Genomic DNA, 13820 nt, shown 5'->3' with positions numbered 1-13820 from the left:
TAATTATTAAAATATTTTATATTTAATTATTAATTAAAAAATTATAAAAATTAACAATCAATTTTATATATATATATCTATGATCTCTCTCTAGATGAACTCTCTCTCTCTCTCTTTCTAAATTCTCATTCACATTCTTCTTGTATTTTTGGGTTATAAGTATTTATATTAGCAGCTTTCAAATAAATCCTAAATCGCTGATTAAAGCACATTTCTCGAGTAAGTCATATGGTATAGTGCAATATATCGTAGCAATATGATCTTTATTTATGTTTGTCAACTCAAATGAACTTGGATTGTACTATTGCAAATGTGGTTTGTCCAGAATAAACTCTATATTTGTTCGAACAGTACGATTAGATCGTATCAATAAAAGAATTTGTTGATTACAGACTTTTTTATTGTTTGGTTCCAAAAAGATAAATATTACTTTTTTTTTTCTTTTACAGTATTCATACTTGTAGGTTTATTATACTTTTATTTAAAACTTGTAATTAACAAGTTTTAGGCATTACACGACTCGATCAACTTTTTAAAATGCATATACACTCAGATCATTACAAATTTAGCAATTACACTCTAAGTACTGGAATAAAGGAGACATAAAAAAAATTCTTCAATTTTTTTTTTAATTAAAATAAATGTTGTTACATTATAAAACACACAACTTTGACTCTTTAAATCAAAATTGCATGAGAAATGGCATATATGTGAAAGGTTGAATTTGGTCACATAAAATAATGACCTTCCATGTTCCGGTTAGGAGAGCAGACGTACTATTTTGACTGTGATGCTTAAAAAAAAAATAGAGATAGATTGTAGGCCTAAAAAAACTTGGTTAAGAAAATAATTATGAATAAAAATTTATTTTTAGATTTAGATAAAAATTTATCATTAGACTACATCAAATATTTTATTATTATCTTTATAAAGTTGATGCAAATATCTTCCTTGGCATCTCCACAGACTATATGAAGGAGGAGTCAAGAAGAACAGCTTGGAGAGGCTATTTTATATATATATATATATATATATATAATCCTTTTTTATTCATCTTATTCTTCTCCACTTTTCTATAATATTTTTATTTTTTGCTCTATTTACAAAAGAATTAATTTCTTAACTTCAAGCTAACTATTTAATGAAATCATATAATTATTTCTTATTTACTTGAGTTTAAGATAATTATTGAATTTATATAAATTTATTATTTTATGAGCTATTGAAATGAATTAATTATTATGTATAGATTATCTATTTATCTAATTTATATAATTACTATATAATTTTAATAAGCTTATTATTATGTTTGAACTGGAATTTAGTTTACATCTTGATGATGTCTTTCAACTGAAACACAATCTATCAGAAAATTTTTTCAAAGAATGAAATCAATCATGTGGACATTAGTAAACTTAGTCCAGACATCAATAAAATATCGACACGTGGAGTGGACACGTGGATATTCAATATATTTAATGTGTCTGCAAAACTTTAGGCCAAATGCACCAAAAGCGCAGCCAAAGCACAGGTAAAGCCGTAAAGCGTAGTAAAAAGCGCAGCCAAAATCGCAACTAAAGCGCATATAAAACGCAGGTAAAACACAAGTAAAGCGCACAAAAAAGCGCAACTAAAATGCACACCGTGTCAAATTTTTAATGGATATTCGAACGTATCTCTACGTCTGGTGTCCGCACCTAATAATTTTCCCACTGCAGAAAATAATCAAGGATTTTGGGCCAAAGATGCTATAATAATTGAAAGCCTTCTAAAGACGAAAAAATTAATTAGAAACAGTTAAATTTCATACTGTCCTATCCAAAAGAACAAAACATCTTATGGCTAAGCATAGTATATAACAAGCAAAGGTCTATTTGATATATAAGGAATTCCAAGAAGATACATTTAAAAGGGCTCCACCGTCAAAATTTTTCAAGATTGCAGTATCTTATGTTCACAACCTGAAATTTTTTGAAGGGATGAAGTTAAAATTCTGAAAAAATAAACATCGTTAATCTATAAAATTTGTAGTAGGCATTCTAATTAAGGTTAAAATTTTGTTTGGGACCGTTTTTCTTACTGCTGCTTAAATTAGCTTTGATTTTTATACTAAAAAATTGTTTTAAGAAGTAATCAAAAAAGCCGTCCCAAATAAAGCCTAAGATAAAAAAGAACACATTGCAATTGAGGTACAGAAATAAGAACACAACTTCCTACCAGTAAATAAATTATCAAAAAAGTTCTGAAAGGGCACTCAAAGTTCTCCAATTGCATGTAAGAATAGGCTACTTTAAGAATAATCATAACCAATTATTTTAAAGTATGATTTTTTATAATTGCAGAAAGCCTCAATAAAAAATAAAAGCACTTCTGTAAAAATGTGCCACGTGTCAAAATTAATCCTGTCATTTGGCAAAAAGGCAGCTTGTTGCAATACAATAGGAAAAAGATGGAAGTATGTTTAGCCATTCGATTTTATAATTACCCAATGATGAACTGACCTAAGCCTTCAGTCATCAACATGTGATGCAGAATGAGTTGGGAATCTCCACATGATATCAGCCCAGGTACTCTGACCATCTGCAACTTCCTTCACCACAGAAGCCACTTCATCAATGCTCACACGAATTTGCTCCTTGCTATCTCTCTCACGTATTGTCACACTGGAAGTGGAGTCAACAGTAATGGCAAAAGGAACACCAATCTCATCAGTCCTTGCGTAGCGCTTTCCTATCGATGTACCTACAGTATAGAGAAAAATTGATCAAAAGTTCCCCCTAATGCTTCGTTTGGGATGTCTTTTTTACTGCTTCTTAAAGCGGCTTTAATTATGTAATTTTTGTATTAGAAAACAGCTTTAAGAAGTAGGAAGAAAGCTGTCCCAAATGAAGCCTAAATCTCTTATATTGAAACATTAACACAGATTAGGTGTAATAGCCCGTATTTTGACTTTGTCAATTTTTTTTCTAGAGTCATTATAACTCCAAATCGCAAACTATCTTCGCCATAGTATATTTTAGTTACACTAATTTTTTCATAATTTTTAAGCACCAGTGAAAATCCTTAAGAATTTGATACATATCGGTACATCAGGACGGTTAAAAATTATGCCATCCATCAGAATTCCAAATGAATACAACGAAGGGTGAAAGTTGAAGCAGCATACTAGAGGATTCAATATTGTTTCAGTTCATAGAGGTAGTTCTTGTTTACATACCAGTGATGTCAATAATGTGTGAAATCCCAGCGGACCTCAGAGATCTCGCAATGATTTTGGCTACCTCATCGAACTGCTGACTCTTGATCAGAGGAAAAACCGTGCATTTGATAGGAGCTACGAGAGGAGGAAATCTGAATACATTCAGTTGCTCGTCATCTGATTTGCTTGGCCTTGTATAGAAGGAATGCTCAAAGAGACAGTAAATAATCCGTCCAATACCAAACGAAGGCTCAATAACAGATGGTGTAAAGACCCGTTGATGTTCCTTCTTCTTTTCCATGCTAATTGAGACCATGTTTTTCTTTATAATAACTGATTTTCCTAGTGTGCAAACTTCGAATTCTATTTCTCCTTTAGATTCAAGTGCAGCTTTTATTTCCAAAGCTTCAGCTTGGTTAAGGGCCTATTCATAAAGCAAGAAATTAGCTTTAAGATTATTTTTGCCCAGTGGCAGGTTCGTGTTGCAGTAAGATTTGTGGTTGAAAACAAATTACTCACCTCTAATGCTTCAACAACCATCTTTTGGTTGCCCTTAAATGCAAGACCTAACTCTTTCTTTGATGGTGTGATCACTAGCTTCTGAATTCATAAATGCCACAATAATATCAATGACAAGCATAATCTTCTGTGAAGTGAGATAGTGATTACTTTAATAAAATTCGAAACGATGTTCTAAGAGATAATCATGTAGTAAGAGTTTGAAAGCTGATTGTGAAAGGCAAGGTCAAGAAGTAAGCAAAAATAACGCACCTCAACCTCTCTGGGTTCTGGATACGTTTCATGAGCAACCAATGACACACCACTTTTATCCTGTTAAAATAATTTAATTTGCACAATAACTTAATATTACTTCAATGATTTCAGTAGAAATGCTAGACAATAGGAAAAAAATGATTGCATGGGAGCATACTCAATACAATAAACATAAATGGGAAAAAGATAATACTACATACAATCAGCTATCATTTCAAATCCATTTCACCATTTCAACTTCCTGCAGGAAGAGAGAAAATTCTGGCATTGCTATGTTTTTCATTAAATAATTTGCGAACCTACCGTATGAGCACGTAAATCATAAGCAGATCTATCTGCGATTCCAACACATTCAATCCATCCATATGAACACTCTATCTCAGCATCCCAACAGTCTGCAGCATAGTGAGCCATCTCATTCGGTAAATGCTGCCGGAAACGCAAGCGTTCTTTGTCTATACCAAGGCGAGTCAGAAAGAGGTATACTCTCCCAATGAAGTAACCAAGAGTCTCATTGTTGATGGTTCCCTAGGGCATTGTTACAAGGAAATCAGATAACATCAAAAACAAAAGCCGGGAAAAACATAGCAGCAAATAAAGGAAAGAAATAACAGAACAAACCAACCTTCCTAACTGCTTCTCCAAGATCTATCAGCTTTGCTGATTCACCAGACAATTGCAATTCCCTTGGAAACATAAGGAACTCTAAGTCAGCCACATCAACAAATTTTGGATGGGATTTGTCTTCAGGATCCACAAAATGCTCAATCTCAGCCAATGTGAACTCTCGCACTCTCAGCAGACCTTGCCTTGGTGAAATCTGGAGCAAGTGTGACTTATTTGTGTGAGAAAGCAATTCAAACTACTGCACAGTATAAATGTCTGTGCAAATGTTGCTGCATCTATGCAACCACTCTGGTACTAACAAGAAACGTACCAATAGACTTATTTTCTGAAGCAGTTTTTTGTAGGTGTGGAAAAAAAAGGTTAGTCCAAAAATCCAAACCAAACAGGCTAAAACAATTTTTTTAATTAGATTGTTTAGGTTAGATTTGGCTTATACTTTACATTTTGCCTAGATTGATTTATTTAGTTTGAATTAAGTTTGAGGATTTGTCAAATCAAAATAGATCACATAATAAAGATATTATATTTCCAAATGTTCACTAGTTATTGTTACAGCCCGATAAATAGTACGGTGAAATCACAGCCTTCAGCTATTTTATCACTCCTAAACTCTTTATCCTCCTCGAATACCTAATTCCCTTGAAAGATGGAACCTTTTGTAAGGATTCCATAGTTCTTTTTTTTCTGAGCCATTATCTTTTGATGAAATATATTTTAATAATTCATTAATTTAGAATAAAAGTATCAACTTAAACCATATCAAATCAGGATGGACAGCAGGTTGATGTATGCAGCCCTCACTTACATCAAAAAGAGGTTGTTTTGTGATTTGAACCACTGCATTGGGTGCTGAGTAAATGATATGAAATGCCAATACTTTGCACTCTATTAAAAAAACATTTGAACAATTAAATGTGAAAAATAAAAGAGACAGAAAGGCAAGAGAAAATCAAATTAAATGATGGTTAAGATAGTTTGCTTCTGCGAGCGACTGAAACAACAGAGGTTGGGAATTAAGGCTCCACAGCACACAAACAGCAGATATAGCAGAGTCAAAAGAAACAAAGATGAATTGAAAAACAATACAACTCCATCATTCAATTAATGACAGCCTTCTTTTCTATAAAAGCTTTTTTGTTGAAACCGAAGGTGGGACTAAATTTTTAAGCTCCCTGCTATTTTGATGATTTCAAACACTTCAGTAAGTACAGACAGATATTCTCTTCTAAGTGTTTAAGAAAGGTTTCCCTACTAGCACACTATATGCTACAAATTACAATGAATGCTTGTTCAGGAGAACTAGATGAACACAATTAACAAAATGGAAATGAAATACACGAATGACTAAGGAAATCCATCTCACAAGGTTCAATAGTGCCTTTATACTTGTTGAGAACAAAGTTATAGTCAAACAAGTCAAACTTAATCCATTCTTTGGGTTTAAATTAAAGTGAATCGGGTGTTGAAAACACTCGAGTTCTTAGACAATTTAATTTTTTCATATATAAAGTTGACTAAGATTTAGTCTCAAATCACCTTAACAAGTTAAACATACTTATAAAAGCAATCGTCTTAGTAAAAACTGAAACTTCATCAAAATAGTTGTTGCCATGCTTTGGCATGTCGGCCAACCAAGTTCATTTTAAACTTGACCAACTGAACTTGGCTAACCCACTTGAGCATGCCTTTTCTGCACTACATTGAAGACAGCCAAGTTTGCACCAATTTGGATCGACAAACTTGATGGACATGATCGTGATAGCCCAAATTCATGCATAGGACAAGTAATAGCCCGGTTGAGACTAACCTTGGCTAAGAATGTTTCAGAACCAAGGAGCCCTTACAACAAAAACAACAACATCAAGCCTTTGTCCCACTACGTGAGCTCGGCTACATGAATCCTTTTTCTCCATTGTGTCCAGTTAAATGTCAAAATCTCATTTAAATCTAATAAAGAAATATCATTTCTAATATTTTTTAATTGAGACTTTTTAGGTCTACCTCTACCTTTCTTAACATAAGTAAAATCTAATACCTCTACTATCCTAACCGGTTCATTGGAAGGCTGTCGTTTTAAGTGACCAAACCATCTAAGGCGACTCTCTCTAATCTTATCTTCCATTGGAGCTACTCCAACCTTTTCACATATATGCTCATTCCGCATTCTATCTCTAAGGGTAAATTCACTCATCCACTTGAGCATCCTCATCTCTACAACACTTAACATAGTATTATGCTTCTCTTTTAATGGCCAACATTCGGCACCATAAAGCATTGCAGGTCTCACCTCCATCTTATAGAATTTTCCCTTGAGTTTAAAGGGAACTTTTCTAAAACACGACAAGCCCGATGCATTCCTCCACTTCAACCATTTAACTTAAATTCTGCTGATAATATCCCCATCTATTCATCATCACTCTAAACAATAGATCCAAGATATCTAAAATGTGTACTCTTATTAATGACTTGATCATCCAAAGTCACAATCCCCTAACTATGTCTATTATTACTAAAATTACACTCCATATATTCAATTTTAGATCTACTTAAACGAAAACCTTTAGAGTCTAAGGTTGACCTTCATAATTCAAGTTTACATTCAACTCCCTCTCTAATCTCATCAACAAGAAGAATATCATCAGCAAAAAGCATACACCAAGGTACATCCTCTTACAAATGTTTAGTGAGAAAATCTATGACTAAAGCAAAAAGATATGGGCTTAAAGAAGATCCTTGATGTAATCCAACCGAAATAGGAAAATACTTGGTCAAACCACCTTCTGTTTGAACACAAGTAATAGCTCCTGTATATATATATATATATATCTTTAATGATTTCAATAAAAGCGTTATTAACTCCATTCTTTTCAAGAATTCTCCATAACACTTCACTTGGAACTTTATCATATGCTTTCCCTAAATCAATAAATATCATATGTAGATCCTCCTTATTCTCTCTATATTTCTCCAACAAACCTCTCAATAAATGTATGCTTCCATAGTAGACCTACCCAGCATGAATTCAAATTGATTTTGAGAAACATTAGTATCACACCGCAACCTACGCTCCATAACTCACTCCCAACGCATTAATTTAATTCAAATATAATTCGCACAATCTTGTGCATCACCTTTATTTTTAAAAATAATAATTAACACACTCATTTTTCACTCGTCTGACATCTTTTTAGTATTCAAAACAGTATTAAAAAATTTAGTAAGCCATGAAATTCATTTATGTCCTAAGCATTTTCACACATCTATTGAAATATCATCAGGTCCAACAACTTTTCCACACTTCATTTTCTTTAAAACCTCTCTAACTTCGATTTTACTAAAACACAGATAAAAACAAAAAACTTTATTTTCATACAAGGTGCTAAGTTCACTAAAGGCAATCATATTTTCACATTCTTTATTAAAAAATTTTGCAAAATATCTCATCCACCTTTATTGAATATCTACTAAGAAAAATATTTTTTATCTTCATCCTTCATATGCTTCACTTGAACAAAATCCTTACTACTCTTATCTCTTTGTTTAGCTAACTTATACATATATCTTTCTCCTTCCTCAGTATCTAACATTTTATATAAATCAAAGATAAGATCTTTGTATCACATATTGCTTTCTTAGATTCCTAACGTGCCTCTTTATATTTATCTCAATTATAAGAATTTTTACATTTAAACTAATTTTTATAACAAATCATTTTTTTTACACATTTCGATTCCACCACCAACTTTTTTTACTATTAAGAGTTTTTCCCTTTAATACTTCAAACACATCTTTTGTAATATTCTTAATATCACTAGCCACTTTTCCCCACATACATAATACTAGCATCCTCATACATAGACAAAATATTAAATTCTAAAATCTTACTCTTAAAAATATTTTTGTTAATATTCTTTAAATGCCTCCATCTAATCCTATAATATCGTTTAACTTTATTTTTTATTTTGACTTTTTATCTTAAAGTCCAAAACTAAAAATCGATGTTGGGTACATAAATTTTCACTCAAAATAATTTTATAATTTTTGTAATTTAAATGATCTAATTTTTTTATAAAAATATAATTAATCTGAATTTTATTATAACCATTTTTATAAGTGATGAGATGCTCATTTTTTTCTTAAATAAAGTATTAGCAATTAAAAAATTATAAGCTAACAATAAAATCTAATATGGTCTTACATTTTTCATTTGTCGTTCCAAACTCATGGCCACCATGAATGCTTTTAAATCATCTATCTCTCTACCAACATATTAATTTAAATCCCCTCCAATAAAAATTCTTTTTTTTCAAGATATATCTTTTGTATTAATTTTTCTAAGTCATTCCAAAATTTTAATTTTGAATCCATATACAAACCAACTTGAGAAGCATAAACACTTATAATATAAACAATCTTAACATCAATAATAATTTTTAAAACTATAATTTTATCTTCAATTCTATTAATGTTTATAATATCATCATTCAAACTCTTACCTATAATCACACCTACACCATTTCTAATATGACTCCTACCTGAATACCATAGTTTAAATCATAAACTATCAATCTCCAATACACTAGACTTTAAAATAGTATTCACCTTTAGTGGGTCTCACATTACACTAGACTTTAAAGTATTCATGGGGGTAAACTAAACTCACCAACTATAAGGGATTCGCATCAAATTGATGTGAGAACTCGACGGTCAAGTATTTATAGTTAATGGTGCGCATTAGTCTAAGTTGCTTCTGAATTAGAAGGCACCATCAACTAAGTCACTGCAAGGCCTATGGCATGTCGCAAGCCAGTAAGTAGGGCCACATACTCTAGTTGATTGCTTGTCACCTTGAATTCAATGCTAGAGGGTTGTGTCGTAACAATTCATGTAGGGCTTTTCAAAAACATGCCTGTACTCACTCCTTGTTTGCCTAAGGCCCCATCAACATAGAGGTTCTAGTATTCTTACTGAGCCTACGCCTCTTACTAGTCGCCCTGAACATTAAAATAGGCAAAGAGATCAACAAATGCCTAGGTTTTGATGGCAACTCTTGGGGTGTAGATAATCTAAAATTCACTCAACTCCATAGACCACTTCAATAGTATCCATGAGTGATAAGGCCTGGCGAGCACAACTTTGAGGAATGGTCAGTGATGAATTGTATTAGATGGGCTTGAAAGTATGATCACAGTAGACTAGTTGAGGTCACCACTTTATTTGATTTTATCCATAATTTGATATCTCAGTTCTACTCCCCTTAGCGTCATATAGCACACTGGCTACTACTTCTTTCTTCTTTCTCCGACAAATACTGAGTTGATAGTGTCCTTGCCCACCGCCAGGTACAATAGCAAATCCTTGCTCAACATAGGACTTTAGAGTAGAGGCAACAAGAAGAGAGGAAGCTTGAATTGTTAAAAGGTGGATTCACAATCCTTGCTCCAAGCAAGCTTCTTTGCATTTTTTAGCATTTTAAAGAATGGCGAGCACCTCTCACCCAACCTAGAGATGAAATGATTGAGCCCAGTGAGTCTCTACACTTCTTTAACTATCCTTGACGATGGCATCTCCAAAATTGCTTTCACTTCGTTAGGAGGGTTCGCCTTGATTCCTTTAAAGGCGAGGAAGAAGCCTAGTAACTTTCCAAAACCTGCACCAAAAATATATTTCAGTGGATTGAAGCACATGTTATATCTTTTGGGGGCAAAGAATGTCTCCTTCAAGTCTTCTATGTGCTGCCTAGGCGACTTGCTCTTTACTAACAAATAGTCAACATTCACCTCTACATTCCTCCCCTTTCAGTCTTTAAAAACTAGGACCATCATCATTGTACTAGGCCATTCCAAAGGGCTTGTACTAGTTCTCCTCTATGCTCTTCACTGAATGAAGAGCTTATTCTGATGGTTTTGCTTGACTTGCCTTCCACTGCTAGGGCTTCTTCAATTGTTTCCATGATCTCCAACCCTGGGCCTCGCTCTACATCTAGTTGCAGGACTTCTTCAGGTGGGTTGCCACCTTCCCCATTGCCCTTAAAATAACAAGTGTGCGACAGGGCGAGATTGCCCCTCACTATGATCTCCCTTCCTCCAGATAGAAATTTGGCAGCTACATGATAAGTTGACACTTCAAAGGTGTTCAATAGGGGCCTAGCTTTTCTTAAAATTAATCTCTTATAGAAAAGTAGCTGTTTTAATTTTTTGGTAAAAAATGATTCTATCTTATCTCTTCTATTGAATGATCTTGAGTCCGGTTTAAAGTCCGTCTATAAATAGGTGCACTCTCTACCTCTTAAAAGAAACTAAGTACGAGTGAGTTCGATTGGAACTTTTATTTGGTCCGGTGAACGTACGTTCCTCTACGTTCGGCCACCAATGTATTAGCGCCACGTAGCAGGAAGAAAAGACGCCGACCCGACCCGCTGTTTTTTGGGTTCTCGCACATGCATTTTTTTAACTCTCTCTCCCAAAGGATTTGGCCGAAGAACCGCGTATAAGAGAGATACAGCGAGCTCCCGTTTTTGCTTGCGATCAAAATGGAGTAACTTTCCATCCTGAAGAAGGGAATGACGTCGGAGAGTATGGGGAAGAAGCTCTCTCTCTCTCTTTGTGCTGAAGGGATCGAAAGGTTGCCTTCGGCTTGAAAGAGGTGGCTAGGCGTTCGGACTTTGCTTGAAAAAATGGAGAAAGGTTAGTGGGAAGATCAACGTAATGGAGAAGGAGATTAGGGTCAGAGAAGCTTCGGCTTGGCGCTGGCCGTTGAGGTCGTAGAAATAATAGTTTTTCTAGCATACCGAGCAAATCCTAGCAAATACGAGCAAATCCTGAGCAAATACTGAGTTTTTTCTAGCAATACGATTTGTACTGAGTTTTTTTCTAGAATACGAGTTTGTACTGGAGTTTTTTCTAGCAAAATCCTGAGCAAATCCGAGCAATCTGAGCAATACGATGTACTGAGTTTATTTCTAACAATACCGAGCAAATACATAGCACCGAGTTGTACTGACGTTTTTTCTAGCAATACCGAGTTGTACTGAGTTTTTTCTAGCAAGTACCGAGTTGTAACTGAGTTTTTCTAACAATACCGAGCAATACCTAGCAATACGAGTAATCCTGAGCAAACTACTGAGTCTGTACGAGTTTGTACTGAGTTTTTTCTTGCAATACTAGCAATACCGAGCAAATCTCTAACAATACCGAGCAAATTCTGAGCGAAAATACCAAGTTTGTACCGAGTTTGTAAAAAAACTCGGTACAACTCGGTATTTGCATGGTTATTGGTCTTCACGGAGCGGTATTTCTCATTTTTACAAAGCAATACTAGCAATACCGGAGATACCGAGAAATCGCGAACATAGATTTCTGGGTTCACTCCGGGTCAAGTTCGGCGGCCGCGCGGTTTAGAGTAAGAGCACGTGGCGACATGTTATTGGGCGAACGTCATCTACGTCAGGCTAGAGGACGTATATTTGTTCGTTCGATTGTGCTTAGTCTATGCTTTCCATGGGACTTCCATCTTGTGGTTCTTCTGACTAATAAATATAAGTATTTTTCCTTACATATATATATATATATATATATATATATATATATATATAATATTATATTATATATATATATATGAGAGAGAGGGGGGAGAGAGTAAGAGAAAGCTCAGAAATGCAAACCTCATTTCTGAAAGCTTGTCCAATCTGAGCTGCTGCAAATGGAAGTCGATAGCCATTATAATAGTAAAGATCCTTAAAATTTACAAAAATGCCTTGTGCTGTCTCTGGTCTCATATACCTACAATTGAAAAATCATCAGAATCACTAGGTGTTCAAGGGAGAGTGAAAAACAAGCTATTCACTAATGAACTAATATGTCTTACCCAGGGCTCAAACCAGATGGACCGATTGAAGTTTGAAACATAAGATTAAAGGGGTAAGGATCAGAGAGAGGGTTCTTTGTATCAGGAGCGGTGATGCCATACTCCTTCAGCTTTGCACCAAGTTCCTCTGCAGACAAGTCATCCAAAACCGCCAAAATATGCTTCAATTCAGCTACCTTCACAGATGGAAGAGTAGAATCTTTCTCCAGTTTCTCCTTGCAAAAGTCCTTAAGCAAATGATCAGCCCGATAGCATGATCCTGTCTTTTCATCCTTAACCATTAGGTCTGTGAACTTGTCCACGTGTCCTGAAGCCTTCAGGACTATCTCTGGCGTAACGCAGGGGCAATCCACCTCGAGCATGTTCTCCTCCAAGACAAAATGCTAAAAAGTAGAAGAAAAAGATAAACTGCAGCGTTCTCATTAAAGGCGACAACTGAAAGCCACAATCAATTAAAAGATGCAAATTGAGTTTTAATAGTATTCTTCACATGACAAACCATGGAATTTATTCGTTCAAAAAAAAAAAAGATGGATATTGTTGTAAAAGCCAAGGACACGCATCCTCCAATTCCAGGACAAAATGTGCATCGGACCCATTAAAGAACTTCCTGCAACGGAAATTTTGCAGATTTTTATTTTGTTTTTTATTTTTTGGCAGGAACCAAATTTGATTATTGCATCTTCGCCAAGCTTAAAGGAAATAAGTGTAATCACTGCTGAAATTCATATCTAAGAACACTGGATCGGCTTCATGAGCGAATATCCTAAACCCAACTAACTCAATTAACTAGGATTTAAAGACTCCACCTGGCGCCAGAGGGAAAGGACATTGGATTTTACGGCACAGCCAGGAGGTCCGTAATCGTAGAGGCCGGCGACGCCTCGGTAGATCTTGAAAGAGGGTATATAAAATAGTCGCCGCTCCAGCGTATTCACGACCACTTGGCGGAAAGCTTCGCGATCACCAGAGCCGCCGCCACTGCTGCTGACAACAGCCTGGAGACGTTTCGCCACGGCGGAGACTTCGATCTTGAGGGCTTTGAGTGACTCCACAGCGGCTTCTATGTCCGCCTTCGCAGCGGCTTCTGCCTTGAGCTTCCGCACGACGCCAGCCTGGGCGTCAACGGAGGCCTGCTTCTCGGCTAGAACACCACGGAGAGTCTCCTCGGAGGCGTCGGAAGCGTCCATCTGAGGTGTCACCGGAGTGCAAACTGCGGATAAGTGGTAGAAACGGCGGCAGATCGGGAGGAAGAGAGTGACGATAGGTTTGCTGTAAACGGGAAAGCAAGAGCTACGAAGTACCGTGGGCAGCATGACAAAGTAAATTTTCCATTTCTCCAGTTTTTAACCAT

The 13820-nt window shown here is 35.2% G+C and overlaps 1 protein-coding gene across 1 annotated transcript; it reads right to left on the bottom strand.

The window, feature by feature from the left end:
- Nucleotides 1-2286: 2286 nt before the first annotated feature.
- Nucleotides 2287-13820, bottom strand: LOC110104781 (glycine--tRNA ligase, mitochondrial 1-like). Its single transcript, XM_020834030.2, has 9 exons — nt 13276-13820; nt 12467-12849; nt 12264-12381; nt 4599-4793; nt 4277-4501; nt 3971-4030; nt 3719-3799; nt 3218-3623; nt 2287-2742 (listed from the first exon to the last, which is right to left on the bottom strand). Exons 1-9 carry the CDS (start codon nt 13780-13782, stop codon nt 2510-2512), a joined length of 2208 nt encoding a protein of 735 aa, XP_020689689.1. The 5' UTR covers nt 13783-13820; the 3' UTR covers nt 2287-2509.

Source organism: Dendrobium catenatum, unplaced genomic scaffold (genome assembly GCF_001605985.2).
Source record: "Dendrobium catenatum unplaced genomic scaffold, ASM160598v2 fragScaff_scaffold_1470, whole genome shotgun sequence".
Classification (NCBI taxonomy): Eukaryota; Viridiplantae; Streptophyta; class Magnoliopsida; order Asparagales; family Orchidaceae; genus Dendrobium; species Dendrobium catenatum.
The sequence above is the reverse complement of the archived record's forward strand: the minus strand, read 5'-3'. Positions and strand labels throughout refer to the sequence as shown.

Excerpts from the sequence above, each read along its gene's own strand:
- LOC110104781 (XM_020834030.2), bottom strand. The coding sequence starts at position 13,782 with ATGCTGCCCACGGTACTTCGTAGCTCTTGCTTTCCCGTTTACAGCAAA. Across the intron at positions 3,800-3,970 it reads CAGAACCCAGAGAGGTTGAG|AAGCTAGTGATCACACCATC; the intron begins GTGCGTTATTTT and ends TTATGAATTCAG. Across the intron at positions 2,743-3,217 it reads ACACATTATTGACATCACTG|GTACATCGATAGGAAAGCGC; the intron begins GTATGTAAACAA and ends TCTATACTGTAG.